The 16,110-nt window shown below is 50.0% G+C and overlaps 1 protein-coding gene across 1 annotated transcript; it reads right to left on the reverse strand.

The window, feature by feature from the left end:
- Positions 1-549: 549 nt before the first annotated feature.
- On the reverse strand, positions 550-16,094 carry LOC310890280 (RNA-binding E3 ubiquitin-protein ligase MEX3C-like). Its single transcript, XM_083819098.1, has 2 exons — positions 15,218-16,094; positions 550-3,708 (listed from the first exon to the last, which is right to left on the reverse strand). The coding sequence occupies exons 1-2, from the start codon at positions 15,954-15,956 to the stop codon at positions 2,483-2,485; spliced, it is 1,965 nt and encodes a 654-aa protein (XP_083675224.1). The 5' UTR covers positions 15,957-16,094; the 3' UTR covers positions 550-2,482.
- Between the last annotated feature and the right edge of the window lie 16 nt (positions 16,095-16,110).

The following is a 16,110-nucleotide window of genomic DNA, read 5'->3' on the forward strand; positions in this document are numbered from 1 at the left end:
CAGGGATGCTTCATTATTTCCTGAATGAGGAGGGGGTGAAATATCCCCCGGGCATATTTGTCTACACAGGGGAAGTGTGAGTGAGTGCAGGTGTTTGTGCTGCTGGGAAGGGATCTATTTATTTCCCTTGCGGAGGACCCAGCAGCACCCTGCCGCTGCAGCGCAGCCCCGAAAGGGGCTCCCGCAAGCGCCGAGGAGCAGGGAAGCAGAGAACAGCCTTGGGCAGCGTACACACAGTATTTATAAATACGTGCTTTCCAAGCCAGGTGGCCTTAAAATGCCTTTTCTTATTAAGTTCTGATGCTCTTATCCATAGCAGGGAGGAGTCGATCAGCAGCCCAGGTGCTCTGCTGGCCAAGGAGACGGGAGCAGAGCCCAGCAAACCCCACCGCAGGGAACGGGAGATGCACATGGGCTGGTTTTGGGCTCACCGAGGCAGGAGGTGAGGCCAGCAGTCACAAAATCCCCCCCTTCCTCACCCACAAATCCCCAGCCATCAGCCCACGGCCTGCCCGAAGCCGGGACCCCGAAGACATCACCAGGCTCCGGTTAATGGAAACAAGTCTTTATTAAGTAACTTTTAATATCAGAAAAATAAAACTCTTATAATTCTCTTTACAGCAAATATATAATATCAGTGCTTTGGCCATCATAAGTTAAAGGCCCTTTATCATAAAATATATGGTTTTTAAACTTTACTCAAATTGAATTTATAATCCCTATGACCTCCCTACATATACATAACAAAAAGTGTAGTAAAATTAGCAAATACTAAACTATATCGATAGTTTGTCATTCTTAGTTTGTGGTTTATAGAAATGGTACACGCACCTAATGTCTGTCGATTCCTTGGCTTATTAGTTGCAGTGTACAATGCAATAAAATACAAAATACATGCTCGGTGAACGTTTGTTCGTATCTACACGACTGCAGCTAGAGATTAGGTTTCAATACTGACATGTAACTATCCTACAAGCAATTAGCATTAAAGTTATGCATTACATAATATGCCGTCAAGGCAACTCTTATACTGAAAATCATAAAATAAAAACCGTTATTTGTAAACTTTTATACGAAATGTAACTCTTCAAGTGGAAATAAAAAATAAAATTTCTGTATATTTACTAGTTCAATACACATATAATTTCTTTTTTTGTTATACTGAGAAAAAAGCTTCGTCTTGTCTTGGGAAAATAATGCTTCAAAAAAAATAGAAAAATCCACCAGAACCCCCCTTTGTGTCTTTTTTTTTGTATTTTTTGTATTTTTTTTTTTTTTTTAATATATGCCAGCACAGATTTGGGAACGTACTGAGGATGAAAAAGCTAGGAACATCCACAGGTTGAAATGTAAGAAGCGCATTCAAAAGACACTTTTCCTTATGATTGGAAAGACAGTTTTTGAAATGAAGTAAACTGATTGCAGGGCCACTGTCACAGCTGCTGTCATGAATAATACAAGGGCACGTACGCAACCCCCCTTTTTCCTTTCTGTTACTAAAAATAAAATATATATTTATATATGTGCAAGACAAATATGGATCGAACATAAAATGCTTCACATTTTGAACTACACACTCTCTAAAACGTAATTTAAGAACAGCTTGATCGGACTAATGAACGGAATGTCAGCATCCTCACTATTAGTCGAAGTATGTGCATCCCAAAGCCCTTACTGAAATGGGATGAAGCCAGCCAGACTCTTCCACATTACATTAAGAAAAGCAGTGGGTAGGAATTCACAATCGAGGCGACAACGTTCCTGATCCTCCGAACATACTACTGCCAATGCCGTGGGCGAAACATGGAGGCGCAGCGGGCAGCTTCTCTCCCCGCTCACCGTAGCGGCAATTCATCTGATCCTGCCGATAACCTTAAATCCTTTTCAAGAAATCGAACTACGCTTTTTTTTTTTAAAAAAAAAAAAGTATTTGCAATGCTGAAGAGAATTAGGCGTAAGTTGTTGCATCAAGCAAAAAAAAAAAAAAAAACAAAAAAACCCAAAAAACTTCCCCAAACCTGTTTTTTCAAAACTGGCAGTGTAAAGAAGGCAGCATTGGAAGTGTTGTTTGATATATTGATAATGCCACAAACCCTCCGCAGCAGACTGGTACTTCTGTGCTCAGGCTCTGAGGTTCATTGCTGCCAGCGCACAGAAGCCAAACGCTCAACTGAGATCCTTCAGAGAGCCTGTAAAATTTGTTTTGCAGTTGTGTAATTGCTCAAAAACTTCCCCTCGCTGTGCCGTATTACGCCAGATGCATCTCTGCTAAGCATGCCATCTGTTGAAGCTGAACCGGACAGAGACCACCTAGGTTTAGTGTTACCGTAGCAGCCTTTTAGGAACGGAGAGATTTTATTAACAACTTTAGCCTAATCCCAAGAAAGCCCAACAGTCAGAATTTACTTAGGAAGTTTACTAGAGGGTACCATGACACCCATGCCTTTAGATGTCCATATATAATAATAATACCTATATATACTTAAGAGTGGATTTGGATTGCCTGAGTAACAGCTGTCTGGCAAACAGGACACGATGGCGTTTCTTTTTCACAGATTTTGTTGGCACACTCCATGCAGAAGAGATTGTGGCCGCAGGGGACCAGGGCCGCAATGACTTCGTTCTCGAAGCATATCACGCAGTCGTGCTTTCGTCTCGACTCGGGGGGCGAGCTGGAGGTGGAGCCGCCGTTGGAAGAGGAATAGCTGTTGGTACCGTTAGAAAAAGCGGGGATGTAGATGGGAAGGCCGGCTTGGTTGCCCGCGCTAGGGGGGTCGCTCCTCACTCTCCTAGCCAAGGGGTGCTCCAGGCTTTCCGGGAAGGTGGGCGACAGGCGAGGAGTGGATGGCTGGCTCCCTCTGCGCTGGGGTTTGACGTTACTCGTAGGGTCGCTACCAAAGCCGGAGAGCGGGTTTACGGGTTCGAAAGGGGTCCAAATGGTTTGGGAAGGCGTCGGTAAGGAGTCGTACGCAGGAGAGTCGACGGCAAGCTCTTCTGTGCCCACGGAAGGCAGCGTTTCTCCGAACCAAAAGTTGCCTGTGCTGAACGGACTGGTTGGGCTGAAGTCAGCCAATCTATTGCTTCCAAAATAGGAATCTGTGGAGCCACTTCCCAAGGAGCTGGAGCTGTCGTTCCTGTAATTAGAAATCATCCTGGTGCGGCTAGGAGGGACGGGGTTAGAAGTAAGCCACGCGGACCCAAGAGTGCCTCCCTCAAAGCTCACATCGGTACCGTTGTAATGGAAGTCGTTCTCTTCGTTCAGCTCGATGTAGTTGCCCGTACGCATGGCTATGTGCATCTCGATTTCCTCGCGCGCCCGGTCGACGTTTTCAGGCATCCCCGTGACTTCGAAGACGGGCTCCTTGTCCCTGCTGGGAGTGACTATGTAGGTATGCGTCTGCTGCTGAATTCTTTTGATTGTAGCTCCTTTAGGTCCAACCACAAGCCCAACTACACGGTAAGGCACCCTGACTTGGACTGTCGTCTGCCCCGGCAGGTTGGGGGTACATGGCAAGCCTCCCAGGGCAGGACCATTTTTGTTGCGCGACGCTCGGATCATGGAGAAGTGCTCAGCAGCGGAGAGAATTTCCCTTTTGGCCATGGCTACATCCTCTTTCCGTCCAGTGACGACAAAGATGGGTTCTTCTCCACGAACGGGGGTCTTAATGTAAGTATTCGTCTTGGCCCTCAGCGCTTTGATTTTGCAACCTGTTTGAAGGAAACACACGCAAGTTTAGCGACACGGCTAAGTTTAGAAAGCCACAAGAAAGCAATCTATTTCGAGCTGCTTGAGAGTTTCAAGAAACCATCGGGTGAAACCAGAAGCAGCAGGTTTTTTTTTTTCCTCTGCGAGCCGCACCAGTGAAAGCGGTAACAACTTCTACCTAGTATTTCCAAGCGCACCTCCGACACCGAAAGCCACAAACTATTTTAGCAACACTTCTCGGGCTGTTTGAGTCTGCCATCTCCTCAACTGCTATCAGATGCCGAATAAACTCGGGTGGCTTTTTCTGCAACGGACAACCGATGAATATCCCAGAAATCCCGTTGAATTTATATTTTTTCCCCATTTATTGGGTATCCCTGAGTTACTTCTAAAATCCCGCATATGGGCTAAACGCTCACAAAAATGCTTAAGCCTACTGATACGCCGGCCTTTCACTTAAAAGCGTGCCCTAAACGCAGCCTGAAAGAGAAGCAAGAAGTTAATCAAGTGCTCGCCTTCGATTTTGGGGACCGAATTATCAAGTTTTCCAGGACACGGTGGCAGCACCTTGAACGCTTCAGGCATTTTTGAACACTGGACTTGGTTTTAACCCACCTCAGCCTATAACAAACTCGAGGTTTGTCTTGCTAAAAGTCACTTTAAGGGGAACCTCCTCTTAAAACCACCACAAGCCACGTTTGCAGACCGAGTGTTTTATGCGTTTCACTGGCAAACTGATGTTTTCCCCCTCCCTATTTTCCTCACTTCCAATATCTCAGAGCACAGGCACACGCAAAACGGTCTCGGGGTGGCATTTTGTCAGTCTCTTGCGCTCGAGACGCACTCGATCCAGGAAAACTCACGGCAAATACGCCGCTGCTGGTCGTAAAAGCGGGAAGGGAGAGCCTCTCCTCGCAGGGCCGCTGCAAGGACAAAGGCTGAAGACAAGAGGCTTTTGTTCCCGGCACGCAGCTGGAGAGGAAGCTCATCATCGCGCTCTGGAGGCCCTACCTCCAGCGGAGAGCAGCCGGAGGCGCGCGGATGGCTCTGGGCAAGGGAAGGAGCTCGGCACGAGCACACCTGGCCGCGAGAGACAGCCCCAGAGCCACCCGGGAAGAGCAAATATCCGCAGGGGGGAAGAAAAGCTGAGCCTCAGCCTGTCACAGAAGCCCACCGGGGGATAAATAAGGGCAATACGGGCACGAGGCGTCTCCTGGAAGCCGCCTGAAAGCCTGATGGGTCCCTGCTCGCAGCAGCACCTCGCTCTGGCGATTCGCCTCCGCTCCCTCCGTCTATGTTTGAGCTCCTCGCCACCAGCTCACGCTCTCACCATCAAGGCAGCTGCACGGACGTCGCCTGGGGGCTTGAGATTTAAGACCGTAAGATCCCCGCCGCGGTGCTGCTCAAGTTTTCCCGATGATGAAACGCTCTACTGCAACGCCAAAAAACAAATTGGGCCTCCCGATGCCTACGAATTATTCCCTAACCTGCACAAGCCGCTTTCGTTCACCCCACTCCACCCAAATACGTGTTCTCATTTCGCAGCAATAAGAGGCACTATCCTTTTACAAACTTTAGGAGCATCTCGTATAACATAGACACATAAAACGTAATTCTTCATTATGAAACACAATTCAGAGCCTACTGAATTCCAGTTTCCAAAGGGCCCTAACAATCCCCAGCGTTTACATTTCCGAGCAGGTTTTCCTGACGCTTCAGAAACTGCCGTCCTGTTGCAATCTGCGCCTTCGGCTTTATCTGAGAAGTCGGAAAGAACCCAAGGAAGCGGCCACGCTCGAAACCCGAGGTTTCTGAACGAGGCAGTCACCAGCAGCTCGGTTCCGTCTGCGAGGGGCGGCGGCGAAAACCCGCACAAAGGGCTACTTGTAAAGGCTGTCACGTCGGAACGCGAGGTCAGCCACCCCGTTATACGGCTCCGGCAGGACGAGCTGCCCGTTGGCTCCTCCTCAGCTGCTCCTGTTTCCTCCCCTCGTCCGTCAGTCGCTAGCGGGGTGACGATACAGCACGGCCGATCCCGTCCCCTCGCTTACCGTTCGCGGCATCCAGCCACGCTGCTGCGCCCGAGGTCAAGGCATTCCCCGAGCTCCGACACGGTAGGACAGAAAAATACAGCCCCCCACGCTCCTGCAATAAATCGGAGCGCGCCAGCCGTGACCTGGATGCACGGAGATAAAGCCCGAAGAGGGGACTCGGGCTGAAAATTCACTGTAAATCGACGAGTTTCAATTCACCGATCAAATGATCGATTCGATTCACTGACTTCAATTCGATTTCACCGAATTCTCGTAGTAGCAAAGTTACGTCAAGAACAAAACCGCTTTTTGTTTGTCAAATCAGACGGCTGGCCCAGCAGGATCCCCACAAAGACCCTATTTCTGTTCAACACACTTGCCTCCGCAGTACGGGCAACCGTGAGCACACACCGACACGGTTAAAAGGCAAACCCTTGAAGTTTAGGCAAAGATTTAGCCCTCATCTGCTTCTATGTCACACGAGGAACACCAAAGCCCTGAAAAATATTCATCCCGTGTGCCTCGATTCCTACTTTTCTCCTCTCCCCTCCCCATTTTTCCCCTTCGGATTATTTGACCAACCACCTTAAAGACGCGACGAGCAGTATTTTCCCCTGGAAACGTACGAGCAGCTCCGAAGGAAGCTATTGTTTACCTCGCACGCTATCATTACGCCTCTCTAAAAGCAAAGGATAACTTCCCACGTGCTCCACCGTGGCCGTCACGTTTTAGAGGCAGTCTAGCTGTAGACTGGAAAGAGACAGGAACGCGGGGATTTTGCTGCGTTTTTACTTCCCCACGCGGGCTTTGCTGCGACGTGGTTTCAAGAATAACGCCCCGATTTAAAGATTTGGGGATGAAAACCCCTTTTCGGTACGCGGTTTCCTCCGAACGGCAACGCCAGGGGAAATCGAGCCCTTATGGCTTTTGTGTATTTTGCTGAAGTTGCTCCAGGCTCTCAGGACAGGGACCTGGGTCAGAGCCCTCCCCGGTCCTCGTGGATGAGGACTGAATGAAACCACCGCTCTGCTTTCCTTCGCTGCTGCTGGGGTCTCTCCAGACGCTCGGATCCCGCGCGGAGCTGCCAGCAGTGCCTGGGCTGAGCGAGGAAGCAGAGAGAAGCTGCGCCGGCACTGCCTCGTCCCTTCGCCAGGAGGCAGGGCTGATTTAGCAGCCCTGACCAAATTTGGCATCCTTCAACTCAGCCCCGGAACGGCCCCAGGCAAAGCAGAGACCTGCCAAAGATCGCCCTCCGTAGCTCGCTTCCAGCGAGGAGAAAGCACACGGAACCACTAAGAGGAACCACAGGAGTGCCAAGAAGAAATGGGGCCATATAGGAATTTGTTTGCCACGAACCTGCAGCTCTTCTGGGGGGAAACAGCTTTAAAGGTAAGGGCTGTGGAGCCTTAACAGCCCTCACCTGGGTGCCAAACTGCCCCAAGCTTTTAATTTCGAAAGGAGAAGCCTCACAGGTAAGGTCGCAAAGGATTTGCAAAGCCTGACACACCAGATGTACTGCAAGGCTGTCACTTATAGGGTCTACGATACACATAAACATACAGGATATGGAACTGCACTTGGACAGAGAGTGAAAATCTGTTCTAATGTAATGTTTAAAGCTCCTTAGGTGAGATGGCAGCACAGAGAAATGAAGACCAGAACGTTTTGGGCACTTAACTCAGGTCTTAAAGTCACGTGAAATACTACCAACGCTCCGCTCGCCATTGCCTTTCGCTTGAGATCAATTAATTCATCTCACACCTTTTTTGTTTTTTATCCACAGACTGGAAAATTTCAACTCCTGACACAGTCCTTCAACCAGGTGTTGAACACGGTTGATCCAAGGAAGACGCAGACATTTTCTCTGCACATCCAGAAGACGCTGAAACATACAAAACCCCGGACCTGTGTGCTCAGAGAGCTCTTTAGCACCCATTCAGCACCTCATCTTTAGGAGCAAAGGCTGTAGAAGTATTGCTTTAAGAGTTTTAAGCAATTGGAAGAGATTATACCTAAACTCGGATAAAAATCATCCAATAGAGCTTTTCCGAAGTGATTTTTCATCCACAGCAGGGACGCTTCCTAACGAGAAGCCACGAAGCAGGGCTTTACGAATTTACCACCGCGAACCGCTTACCACCATCACAAATCACCCGTTGCTGCCCGAGACTCGGGAGCAACGCTCTGGCTCCCTGCTCTGATGGTTTTGGACAAGCAATTCCCACCAGAAGCGTTGTACGCAGGTAATAACCATCCTCCAACTCTAACAGCGCCGCAACGAGCGATGCTACAAGCAGGCAAATTACCGGCCGGCGTAGTACAGGAGAAAGGGAAATTCAGCTGGTAAATTATTCCAGGAGAAGAGGACGTAGGGATCTATCAAGAAAAATAGAGCATTTTATACCCATTTTCCCTGCCTCCCGACCCTCTTCTTAACTCACCGCTGCAACCCAAGGCCTTCAGCTACACTGCAGCTCCCCAAGCCCCGTGCTTGCCCGCGGAACGTTTCATTATGACTCGTGCTATATATAGAGACCGACGCTGCTCCCATCATCGTTTCATCACACTTAGCCATTCCGGAGGAGCAAGTGACTTTTTTTTTTTTGCCACTGCTTTGTGTTTTTGCGAGCACACGATGACACACAACTTTCCTACTCGTCAGGAGGGTTTTCAGGCGAGACGCTTTCCAGACAGCGCGACGGCTCGCACCAGCTTTTTGTTTCTGTGCAGCCCCACCGCAGGGGCTATAAATAAAGTTAGGACTCTAAATAAAGTTAGGATTCCCCCTTCGAGCTGAATCCAGATGCTGGAGGCACACGGGCTCGGGCTTGCCTACGTGCCCGGAAGGGGGAAAACCTGGAAATCTGAAGTACCTTACCCAAAAGCCAAGGAATTGCAGTAAAACACTCAGCTGGGCTAGATGACAAGGAGTGGGAGTCTCTGTCTTCTGAAAGAGAAAAATCCCTGGTTCACAAACAGCTTATAAACACTTCATTCAATATTTCCCAGGTATACACCGACGCATCAGTCGCTACAGATGTATCAGCCCGGTGCAGAACGAAGTAGCCAGCCAGCACGCTGCTTCCTCCTACTTATCAGGTTGGGGCAATTTATCAAACCCGCAATTGCACAGGCAGAGGAATGCTCCCGTTCCCCAGACAGATGGCAGCTCGGTAAACAAGTCACATGCAGCAGGAGAGCCAGAGGGCAGCAACTTGTATTCTTAATTACTCGCACTGCTGCAATAGCAGGACTAACGTAGCAGCTGCCGAGAAGTAAAGACACGACAGCAGAAGAGCGGCAGCGTAAAAGAGGGAAAGCGTCCCCCAACAACCGTAGGAAAAGTCGTTTTCCTTCACAGGATTGATGCGGAGACAAGTTTCGGAAAACGCGGCCTGCCCAAGGACGCAGGATGTTAAAAGGGATCACCGCTCGACATCCCATTCAGCACATTGGGATGGCCAGGTGAAGGAAGATTACGTAAAAAAAACACTCACGTGGCTTCTATAAAAACCCCAAATCCCCCAGTTTCAAGAACGCTGACAGGGCTGTGTTTTTCAACACGACATTCCATAGCACGCTGTTGAATGTAAGATGAGCTGGAAGGTAAAAAAATCAGAGATTTTGTTGTGCCTTTGTTCAGACAAGCAGCAGAGAGCTTGGTGCTGGCTGCAGGATTACCGACCCGCACCAGCGAAGGAAACCGAGAACCCGAAATCTTGAATGCTGGCAAGACCTCAGAAACTTAAAGGAATACCTGAAATTGAAAGAAAAAGGAAGACAGCGTTCTTCAAGAGTGAATGAAGTTGGAAACAAAGGTTTGATTTACAGCTTTTAGGCCTTTTGTTTTGATTAAACAACAACCTAGCGCTCAGCAGCCTTCTCTTTTTCTTGTTACAGCAAGTTTTTAAACACTGTCGCTGTTAAAGAAAATCATTAGTTCTTGCCAGCAGCTGGGAACTGGCCTTGTACTGCATCGAAAACAATTTTTAAGATCCTCGAGATACATTTTTTTTGTTGTTTAAAACTGATTTTTTCTTCCAGAAATTCAGACCACAGAGAGAGGGTAACAGGGACCAAGACAGGGGAATTTCTATCTGCTGACTTTACTCACAAGTTAAAAAATAAAAATGGAAATATCACTTTTTTTATGCCACCAAGACACGTTAATACACTGCAGTTTGGAAGTGCATCAATCAGGATCTCTTTTGTATGTTTAGGTTTTAAACTTAAAAAAAAACAAAATACACTCTTCAGAAAACAGCCGTTTTACAAGAAAAGGAAAAGAACCAGGAAAGTAAAAATCTGCATTACACGTTTCAAGATTTTTTTTTTTTATATAATTTCAGATTTATCAGATGATCTTATTTATGCAGGTATTCACTGCTGGTACTCCCAGGTAAAAGCCTACAGAATTTCTGGCAGGCTACACAAAGAGAAAAATCTCTCTCAAGTGCGCACCGTGTTTGGTGTGCCTCCCACCCAACGAGCCAAACAAGAGCGGCATTTAGGATTTAGGATTTACGATCCCAGCCGGAGAACCTGCACCCTTCTGACAGGCTTTGAAACCCGAGTTGGATCTTTGCACAGCGCGAAATGACAAACAGCAGAACTGAAATGATGTTTGTTCTGTAGTACCAGGGCTCCAGGCCGCTGAAACTTCAGCGGCAATTTCAGGCTCTGGCAGACTTATGTGTTTCGGTTCCTGAAGTCCCAGGCTGTAAAAACGAAGTGCAGCAACTTCTCAGAAAAAAAAAACAACAACAACAAACAGCCTTCAGATCGGCTTTCAACAAACAGCTTACGCTTTCTTTCAGGCTTTAGAACAAGCCGTTTTACACAGCATTTAGCAACACGCTTGCTACGGGAGGCTTAAAAAAGACAACCCAAAAAACCTTAAGTATAACTGCTTTGTTAGCTTTCAAGATAATTATCCTACCGTGGGACACCCATGTACTGTATGTACCCAGCTCACACAAGGATGTGCTCTAGGATTGTTTTGGCGCTATTTCCACTCCCCAAGAGCGGCGGCTAGTCTTATTTGGCTGTTGAGCTATGTTACTGATAAGCTACCTGCTTATCAGTATTTTTTTTTCCCCTGTTTGTTTCAATTCACGGGACTATTTTAAGCAAAGGAATATTTTTTTTCTCAAGAGCCCACGTTCAAAAGCAGCGAGCAAACCGGGAGCCCGGGATCATTAAATATACATAATAATGTTATTTTCGTTGCAAGGCCGTCTCACGCAAAGCAGATTTGTCATTATTGATTTAATCAGCGAAATGGGATGATATCATCCCTCCTCCTCTTACTCATCTGGGGTTTGGAGACCGCCCTGCCTGCTTCAGCTTCAAGATCCGCAGCCATCCTTTGAACCGTTCTTACCAGAGGCATCAGGCTTTGGAGTTAAATAGCTCCAACATGACTGATATCTCGGGGAGAAAAAAAAGAACGCCATTGTCAGCTTTGTCAAGGATATGTGCAACTGGAAAGATTTTAGTATTTAAACACGTCTTCTTCTCGCCTCAAGAGCGCCGAAGACTCCAGTTCTACCTAACCGAAACCTTCTCGAGGCTTACAAGGCTACGGCAGAATTGCCACGGAAAAATCACCATCAGCAAGCTTACGTACAGGAAAATGTATTCAGGTGATTCACGGCGGACCTTTACAAAGCTTTCATGTGATTTAGAGATTAAAACGAGAACTCCTCGGCTAGATCTCCAGAGCTCTTTGCAGTTTGGATGCACGCTGATGTCATTTTGGGCATACGCCCTACCCCAGCTTTCTGCAGGCGAACAAGGTCACCTCATCAGAGACGCAACTTTCTTGCTGCCAGTTCTCAAGAGCACTTTTCTCCGACTTTTTTTTTACTCTTTAAACCGATGCAACTTGTTGTACGCAGGGGTTTTAGCTGCTGACAGCGAAGGAAGTCACTTTTCTGATCAGAATGAGGACTGGTAAATTCACCGAAGGTTGGATTCGACAGCAAACTCGAATCCCCACGGGAAGCCGGTACGATGCCATGCATGGAATCTAGTTTTCCTGGCTCCCAGTCGCATGCCTAAACAAGAATAAAAGGATACAAGTATCTTTTCCTTTGTTGTTCACCTTTGTAGTCTCTGAAGTGGAAGAAACTCTAAGAGAGTTACGTTACACTACTCCAGCCAGGTCTGATACACTCATTTTCTGGGGGACAAAGTGAGTAAAGTGTGAGAACACTTGAGATATTTGTTTTGAGAGACTTGAAATTTTAAAAAAATTAAAACCACAAGAACCCACAAATCCAGGTTTCAGAAATGAACCTGAAATCCAGGTTTCAAAACGCTACGGTATTTTGTTTTCCCTTTTTTAAAGGAGGAACGCCTACTGTTTGTCAAAAGAAAAATCCTCCAGGAGCCTTTTCCAGCCCTTTTTACGGCGACGCGAGTGCTTCCAGTAGCCATACGTTAAATTACTGCCCCCGTAAGACAGCATCCTCCAGCGTCGCTTGGCGTACACGCGAAAACCGTAAACCGCAACTTACGTTTCGGGCGCTCCGCACCTTCTGCAGCTGTGACATCCCACGTTCGCGAGCAGCTCACCAGCACAGATTTGGTAAGCACGGCCACCCGCGGGGGAGCCCGCGATCCCGTTACCTACGGCGGGGGCTGCGGGAGCACCGCTTCGCTGTCTTGAAGGGCTATATTTGCTTCTGAAACTCGCACATCAAAAAGCGGTGAACGCACACGCCGCAAGGTTCTGCTTGTTTACAGAGCTCTTAGGAATCGGGGGCTCCTCTGGTCTGATAAACAACATCTGGAAGTTCTCTTCCTCTTCCTAAACATTAAATTTCAGTAAAAGTATCACAAATTGCCAATTAATTGTTATTCTTCCACTTGGGGGGGGGCAGTTCTTAGAATAAATACGCTTTCAGACATGGCAGGGTGGCCTCCAGGAAAGCCCAGATCAAACTCAGCGTTCCTGGAAATGCCTTCAGCCCTGAAATACAAGTTCTTTTTATACCTCACGAAGACGGCCACAGAAAGAGCATAAAATTTATCTTCGTGAAAGCCCCATTAGAGTTAACCTTCCAATTACATCATCCTTACGTAAGTGGGTATTAAATAAAAAAGTAACACAGCACAGAAAGAGGCGGGCGTAAAACTTCAGCTGGATCCATTCAGGATAACCCAAGCAGCTGTTTACGGGGCATATTAGCGACAAAACGTGCAGCATCTTTTCTTTTAGAGGGAGCAGAACCATCGGTGAAGGATGCAACTCCAGCAAGGCTTGCCCTAGGCAGACCGAGTTACACTGCAGCTGATGACTGAACGAAAACCTCCTTAAGCGAAGCTTTCATGCAAATATAGGTGGTAAAATGTTCTGAGACCAAGCTCTCCTACTTCTACTCCTACCCCTTCCTCTTTCGCAGCCCTAATTCTTTTACGATAATATCCCTCTCCTCCACCGAGGCTAAATATTTTATCACAAGCCAAACAGCGTGACATCAGATAAGAAATAAAAGCAGAAGAAGCAAATGAACTCTTCAGGAACAATGATCCTATTTTTATGCAAACTCCATTATCTTGTTTTTAAGTGACTCAAAGTACTGAGGAATACACTACAGAGAACAATCCTGATCCGGGGGAGAATAAACAACACAGTCTAATACGCCCTCAAAGTCCAATTTTTTCCCCTTTCATTTCGGAGGACTGAAGCAATAACTGGTTTTCAGTTCTGTTTTCCATCTCTCCTCCTGCCCCCCCATCCCCAATGACACACGAGCAAGGTCTTAAGTCATTCAAGCATTATTTCTTGGAAAAGATGTTTTGTGCTCCTGCATTTAAGGGTGCAGAAAGCCACCTGTCTGCCGGACTAGCCTGCGCATGTTGATGTACCGGAGGGACATGCCACTTACTGTTTTAACAACGGATAAATATTTTCGACCTCGGTGTCACGAATGAGTATCTGACCCAATAAAGTTTCTACACCACGGGCTTTGGCTCTTTGAAACACCCGGCAGAAAACCCACCTCTGATGAAAAATGCTCAGAGCCTAATAGATTTAGGATGAGGAAACAAGTGCCTGCTTAAGCATCGGTGCTCAGCGCGCATCTCTCTTCACTACCACTGGTTTACTCATTTGACTGTTTCTTCTAAAGAAAGAAACAGAAGCCACATTGATGTAAGAGAGCAGACAGCATAACCTCTCGTTATCTGATCGGCAAGCTAGAAACACAACCCCCAAACCAATAAAGAAAAACACACAAAGGGAAAAGGAAGAGAGAAACTACTCGTCTGCACTGCCACACCTACACTTGACACCGTTCTGCACTTCACTTCGTGTACGAAAAGTGCCTTCAAAATTCGGTTCGCTGCTGGAGAGCTGGCGTGAAACATCCAACTCCTCTTCCCCTGAGACCGCAAGAAAGGCCAACAACGAACGCGACAGCGCAGCAATGACCTTATCCTAAAGGCACAACAGAGGCACACGAAATTTAGCAATAGAGATCAACAGGAAACCAGACCCAGACAATCACTTTTAGTCAGAAAGGGGCTGCTCACGGCTCATTTCCCCACCCCCAGGTCACCTCCTCTGAGTCCTGCACGGCCCGTCTCGGCGCGCACAGTGGAAACTTGTGGTAAGTTTTAAACCCTACCCCAAACTTCAAGGCAAAGCGGGCAGGTGAGGAAGAACAGCAGCGAGGGGGATGCTGACACAAGCTGAACCCCTTCACCCACAGGGCTTTCTGAAACACGGTCCCGAGCTCCTAAGAGGCAAGGCAACTGCTTACCGAGGACTGCAAGCTGGATGCCAACAAAGAACAAAGCAAGCCCAAACACCTGTTTGTACTTGGCCGGGCCCTGCGTTAGGTTTTAGAGTTCGTAAATGCCCTCGCTTAACAACTACCAGAAGGCTGAGCTGAGCCTGTGCTCGCTCCTGCGCCTTGATTTAACACAGCCCAAAGCCTGCACCGGCCCTGGCCTCAGCGAGAGGACAGAGAGCCGAGATGTCGAGCTGTGAGAAGGGAACCCATTAACTCCTTTCCCTCCTCCCGTTACACCAACTCGATATAGCGGACGCTTTAAAAAGCTTACCAAGCACTTACCGAGCCCCAGCACCCCGGGGAGCCTCCCGAAGGGAGAAACCCCCCACGAACCCAACCGCAGGCCCTAGCAGCGGCCTGACCCCGCCGGCTGGGGACGAAGGGTGACGGGTACGGCCACATGGGCGCTACGAGGAGCCGGCCGCAGGGCCCTGCAGCCCCGACCCACGCCAGCAGGGCTCCCCCCTCGTACCCCCTGCTTCGGGGGGGCTGCTCCTCAGCCACGATGGGCCCCTCCAGCCCCCTGCACGATGGGGTGGAGGAAGCCAAGCCCCCCCCCCCCCCCCCCGCCCTCCCCCGTCCATTTTGTGCGCCCCCAGCCCCCCCTCCTCCATTTTGTGCGCCCCCAGCCCCGCTCCTTCCCTTCCCCCCCCCCCCCCCCCGGCCCCGCTCACCCTGGCGGCCCACGATCTCGGCCACATGCTCGGAGCTGGGCACGGGCACGCACTCGGTGGTGTTGACGCTCTTTCGGCGGAGCAGCGCCGCCTGCTCGCCGCTCAGGCCCGCGGCCGCCGCCGCCGCCGCCGCCCCCCCCCCGCCGCTGTAGGCGTGGGGCAGCCCCGCCGCCATCATGCCCTGCGGCTCGTCCGCCCCGTACAGCGCCGCCGCCGCCTCCTGCGCATCGAAAGCGGGCGACAGCAGCACGGAGCCCAGCGGCGGCGGCAGCAGCGGGGGGGGGGGGGGAGGAGGCGGCAGCGAGGGCGAGGAGGACGAGGAGAGCAGCAGCAGCTCGGCCGGGTCCTCCTCCTCCTCCTCCTCTTCCTCCTCTTCTTCCTCCCCCGCCAGCTCCTCCTCCTCCTCCTCGTCCAGCTCCAGGTCCCCCTCGTCGGCCGCCTCCTCCTCCTCCTCCTCCTCTTCCTCCTCCTCCTCCTCTCCGGGGGGCTCCGGCGGCGGCCCGGAGCCGTCCCCCCCCCCCAGCCGCCGCTGCTGCCGGGCTTGCCGCCGGCTCCCCGCGGGCTGCCCGCGGTGGCGGAGGCCGAGGCCGGCGAGGCGGTGCCTCAGGAGGGCGTCGGGCCGTTGGAGGAGCAGCAGCGGCGGCGGCAGGAGGAGGCGCGGCGGCTCGCCGGGGGAGGCGGCGGCGGGGGAGGAGGAGGCGGCCGCCGCCGCCGCGGCGGCGCCGCCACCGCTCGGCATGGCCGGAGAGGAGGCTGCGAGCTCCGGGCCGAGCCTTAGCGGCGCGGGGCCGCCATGGCGAGGCGGGCACCGAGCAGACGCGGGCGCGGCCTTGGGCGTCTGCGGCCCCGCTGCTCAGCGCTTCTTTTGTCCCATGGCGCTCCCCTCGGCGGCG

The sequence above is a fragment of the Anser anser genome (assembly GCF_964211835.1).
Source record: "Anser anser genome assembly, chromosome: Z".
Lineage (NCBI taxonomy): Eukaryota > Metazoa > Chordata > Aves > Anseriformes > Anatidae > Anser > Anser anser.

Coding starts and splice junctions, on each gene's coding strand:
- LOC310890280 (XM_083819098.1), bottom strand. CDS start 15,956: ATGCCGAGCGGTGGCGGCGCCGCCGCGGCGGCGGCGGCCGCCTCCTCC. Junction 3,709..15,217: donor CGAGATCGTGGGCCGCCAGG/GTGAGCGGGGCC, acceptor TCCTTCAAACAG/GTTGCAAAATCAAAGCGCTG.